This window comes from Centruroides sculpturatus, unplaced genomic scaffold, assembly GCF_000671375.1.
Source record: "Centruroides sculpturatus isolate CEXI.00-Female unplaced genomic scaffold, Cexi_2.0 scaffold30, whole genome shotgun sequence".
NCBI classification, from domain to species: domain Eukaryota; kingdom Metazoa; phylum Arthropoda; class Arachnida; order Scorpiones; family Buthidae; genus Centruroides; species Centruroides sculpturatus.
Window position 1 is genome coordinate 650,546 of NW_019384755.1, and position 4,673 is coordinate 655,218.

The window sequence follows — 4,673 nt, forward strand, 5'->3', positions numbered from 1 at the left end:
ATACAGTAGAGCCTCGATTATCCGACCCCCGATTAAGCGACACCTCGGTTAACCGACCATCCTAGTCGGCAAATTTCAAATGTCCGCTAGTGATGTGGCGCTACAATATTTGGCTATGTCTTGGCTACTTTAATATTATTTTTACGTGTTTTAGCTGGCAACACTCATTCGATCATGAAAGGGAGCTAGTATTTAAACGAGACTTAATTTTCTAATTTTTAACGATACAATAGCGACGATTATTATTTTAAAAAATGTTTGTTAGGCTTAACATCGATGAAAATTCAACGCAAAGTAGGTTAATAGCGATATACTAATTACATGAGATATACTAATATACTATACTAATAATGTATTTTTTCATATTTTTCGGTTATCCGTTTTTTCAGTTATCTGACCAACCCCAGTCCCCAATTGAGTCGGATAATCGATGCTCTACTGCATTTTATTTAACATTCTGTTTCTACTTATGATTGCTGAAAATGGATAAGAACAATAAAGGATTAAATAAACATTCTGATATTTTCAAGATTTTAAATTAATAATAAAGTTATTTGCTAAAAAAATATGTGGACATTATTTACAGTGTCATTTAACTGGGCAATATTTATTTTTACATTTAAATATCTTATCTGATTATTTGTAGAGCAGATCTTTTAAAATCTACATTACCAAATTTTTAAATTTTAACAATATATTTGAACTAAATATTTTTTTGAATCTTCAAAAGAAACAATAAATTTAATAAAACCAAATGTTTCAGGAACGAACATTCAATGGTCGTAATTATGTAATGGAAGAGTCAATTTTGGGAGATTTTGCTTTAATTAAGGCATGGAAAGCAGATAAAGCTGGAAATTTAATTTTCAGGTAAATTATAAATTTTTGCTACATTTGTAATTTCAAACCATAAACTGTGGAATATGAAATTTTTCAAATATTGAATGTGATATCCAATAAATCAAAATGATGATAATGTTGAGAAAATAGTAAGAGAGAGTATTTTATTAGTTTAGTATAAATTTCATATGTAAATTTTTATATTAAAATTAGAAAAATGTAGAATATAAACTGATGAAACGTTTCTGTGAAAACTGAATTAACTTCATATTTTTAATTAAAGATATTATTTTAAAAATAGTTTTCTTTTTTTATATTAATAAAAAATATATAAATTAATTAAACACTTAAGACTAGTGTGAGAATACAGGTGAGATATGAGAGTTATTCATAACCCTTTTGATCCATCGGGACATTAGGACCCACTCATGCTGTCAGCAGATGGTGAAATTTATAAATTGCTGTTGGGTTTGTAAGATCTTCCGACGTCAGGACCTGACACCAGCTAGGGTAGGAATTCGTGCCCTAACACACGATATTAAGATCTATATTTAAAAGGAGGGGTGTATAATTATCGAGTGGTAAGTTGCGGGTAAGTTCCGATTGTAGGCAGTTCGAATGTCAGTATTCGACCAAGTGAACAGACAGGTTAACAAATAATAAACAAAAGTTTAATGAATAAAAAGTAAAGAAATACATAAAGAAATAATCTATCACTAACTCAATGCCTAATCATGTATATCTCTAAACACAGAGTTTACAAAAGGTTTAATTGTAATAACTCTGGGTCAGTTGATGTAATCCAAATGATATGTGGAGATGTCTTCAAATATGGAAACAGAGGAAGGCTAAAGAGTAGCGAGACGGGACTTCAATGCCTGACTGATTTGGCTATGCGGGAATCTTCTTATGACTATCCTCTTCTTCCTCGGGTCCTCTCCATCAGTGGTCATCCTGGCTATCGTCGTTGGCTCCCTACCACTATGGCAGCTTTTTATTATTGTTAACTGCCCTGAGAATATGATTTCTCTGCTTTTTTTTCCAAATTTCTCTCCAATTGAGTTTTAGTATTCATAACAACTGACAGGATATATTTCTGACGCAAAGGGACAGATGTTCATTGGAGATTTGTGATAACAGCTCACCCAAGGAAAGCTTCCCTTCCCACAAAAATTGGCAAAATGTGTCATTTTTGACATTAAAATGTTACTTTAAATTGTTGATTAATTGAATAAATTTTTAACTGATTAGATAGAATTGTTCTTTACTTGAGAATTCTCACACTGCTCTCTCCTTTTTAAAAATCACACTAACCTTTTTAATTAGTTGATGAAGAAGTAATTTGCACATAGATGATAAACTTTCTCTACTTTCTTACAAAAAAGAAAATTTTTTTTTAATGAAGACAAAGTCTGCCCAAAAGGGACCATTATCTATTTTCTTTGTATTCCAGACAATACACTTTCTTGGTCTTTCTTTTTAAGCTACTTGTTGCCAAAAGCTGAAAATCCTTTTAAAAACACAAAAATATATCCAATTAAAATTACAAGTAATTTCTAAAAAAGGGAATTTGTGACATACAGCGATTTTGCTTACTTCCATCCATACCTTCTTGGGGGCGTTATGGCTTTTATCTACTAGGAACAAGTGCTGGAAAATGTAGATTTTAAGAAAGCTGCCCCCTGGTGATGATATATGTAGAACTTTCATCTGTAAATTTTCGTCCGATGGAGATTATTTTTTTAAAAAAATGAAGACAAAATCTGCCCAGTTGGTCCTTTTTGGGCTGACTTTGTCTTCATTTTTTAAAAAAATAATATAATCTCCATCGGACAAAAATTTACACACAAAAAAATTTTGTTTACAAAAATGTGATACATGNTAAATCTTTGAAGTAGGAATGTGTAATAATAATAAAGTCTGGATTAACATACAGAAAATGAACAAGAGAGAACTAAAGGTGAGGCATACTTACATGTATCTTTGTAGTTTCAGGAAAATTGCAATGATGGATGATGTCTGCAATATGCAAAAGATTTTTCATATTTTCTAAAACTGCTATTGGTGAGTTCAGACAAAGAAAAAGCTGTTGGATGAATTTAATTGCAAGTTTAAATAGACAGATTTTGTATAACTCAGATTTGTTTTCAGATTGACTTTCAAACATAGATAACATGCAGGTTATCAGATGAAATTATGGTAATAACAATAATCTAGATAAGGAACCTTTAAAACGTGTAATTTCTTCTTATATGACTAATCTTGGAAAAAAATTAATTAAACAGAAAAATACATTTTGTTTTTCTTTGTATACAAAAATGTAACATTATCCTTTTATATGCTAAATGAAATTTTAGTTTGTCTAAACTTTTTAAAAAAATCTCAAATTGTTTCTTGTCATCTAAATTATATTGCAATGATTTAATATTTGCAATACTGTATATAAATTTCATTAAATGAAACTGTTTTCCTTGTAGTAATTTTTAAGGCAAGCATAATAAATAAATAACTTAAAAAGCATAATAGGCCTATAAATGTATTCTATCTCTGAAATTCAGTTTATATTAATGACTTATTAATACCACATTTAATTTAATAATGTTAACAAAGATTTTAATTGATTAAAATAATTTCAACTTTTAAAGACTAAAAATTTTCCTGAAACATTCAGAATCTTGTAGAATTATTCTGAAATGTTTTTCAGAATTTTCTAAACTACTTGATAACTAAAAGTTATCAAGTAGTTTAGAAAATATACAGTAGAAACCCAAAATTCTTTGATTTAATGTATTTTTTCACCAGTTTCTTCAAATTTTTACAAACCATAAAGTTAAACAATAAAGTTAAATTTGCAAAATTAAAAGATGCATTTTGCATCTTTTTAATTTTGCAAATTTTCAGGATTAAATGCATCAAAAACTTGATTCCTAGATGAAATTTCACCTCAAATACCAGTTCTCAAAAAAAAAAAAAAATATATCTTGTATTTCATGTTTGGATGATATTGATGAAAATGTATTTCTTTGTGTTTCAAACTTAGAAACTACCATGATGAAAACATATCAAATCCTCAACAGGAAACAAACAACTAATTTATCTTTGATTACTTTCAAAAGACAGCTTTAACAGTTTATCATCTTTATATATCTTTATGTAACAGTTTATCATCTTTATGTCTAGAGCAGTGGTTCCCAATTAGTTTTTCCTGCGTACCACTTCAAGAAAGAGCTCAAACTCGCGTACCCCTTATACCAGAAATTCATATTAATCCATACTAATATTATAAATTCGAAGATAATGCTGCCTGTCTGTCACCTTTTCACGTCTAAACCGCTGAACAGGTTTTAATAAAATTTGGCACATAGATAGCTTACATGTTGGAAATGGACATAGGCTTCATTTTACTGCGAGAAAATATCTTACTCCCACAAGAAAATTCGATATAATGCAGGCGAAGCTGTGGGTAGATAGCTAAAAAATTTTTTTTACATTTATTACCTTTAAAATACAATTCTAATAATAATGAAAATAACATAAGGTTATTTAATTTTAATGCGACAAATGTGCACGATTTTCTTTGCACAACTTTGTAAAATCTGGTTGCTTTTTGGTCAGCTTCAGTCTCGAGTCATCTTCGAGTTGAAGTCGGTGACAATGTTTAGTTATCGTGTTTGTCACGGCCGAAAATCTGCTCTCGCAGAGGTATGTTGTGCAAAATGGTAGTAAATATTTTATTGCCGCTTCGCTGACACGATGATAGTGATAATTGTACAATTAACAAAAAGTGTACAATTAACACAAATTGTGTTAATTGTACACTTTTTGTTTCTTGC

General features: G+C 29.5%; 1 protein-coding gene across 1 annotated transcript in view; it reads left to right on the top strand.

Moving 5' to 3' along the window:
* The window catches only part of LOC111628687 (succinyl-CoA:3-ketoacid coenzyme A transferase 1, mitochondrial-like), a 53,595-nt gene that overhangs the window by 29,891 nt on the left and 19,031 nt on the right, over nt 1–4,673 (top strand). Inside the window, exons 6-7 of the mRNA XM_023372515.1 lie at nt 764–870; nt 4,482–4,542. Coding sequence (XP_023228283.1) covers nt 764–870; nt 4,482–4,542 — 168 coding nt within the window. The remainder of the gene's footprint in view (nt 1–763; nt 871–4,481; nt 4,543–4,673) is intronic.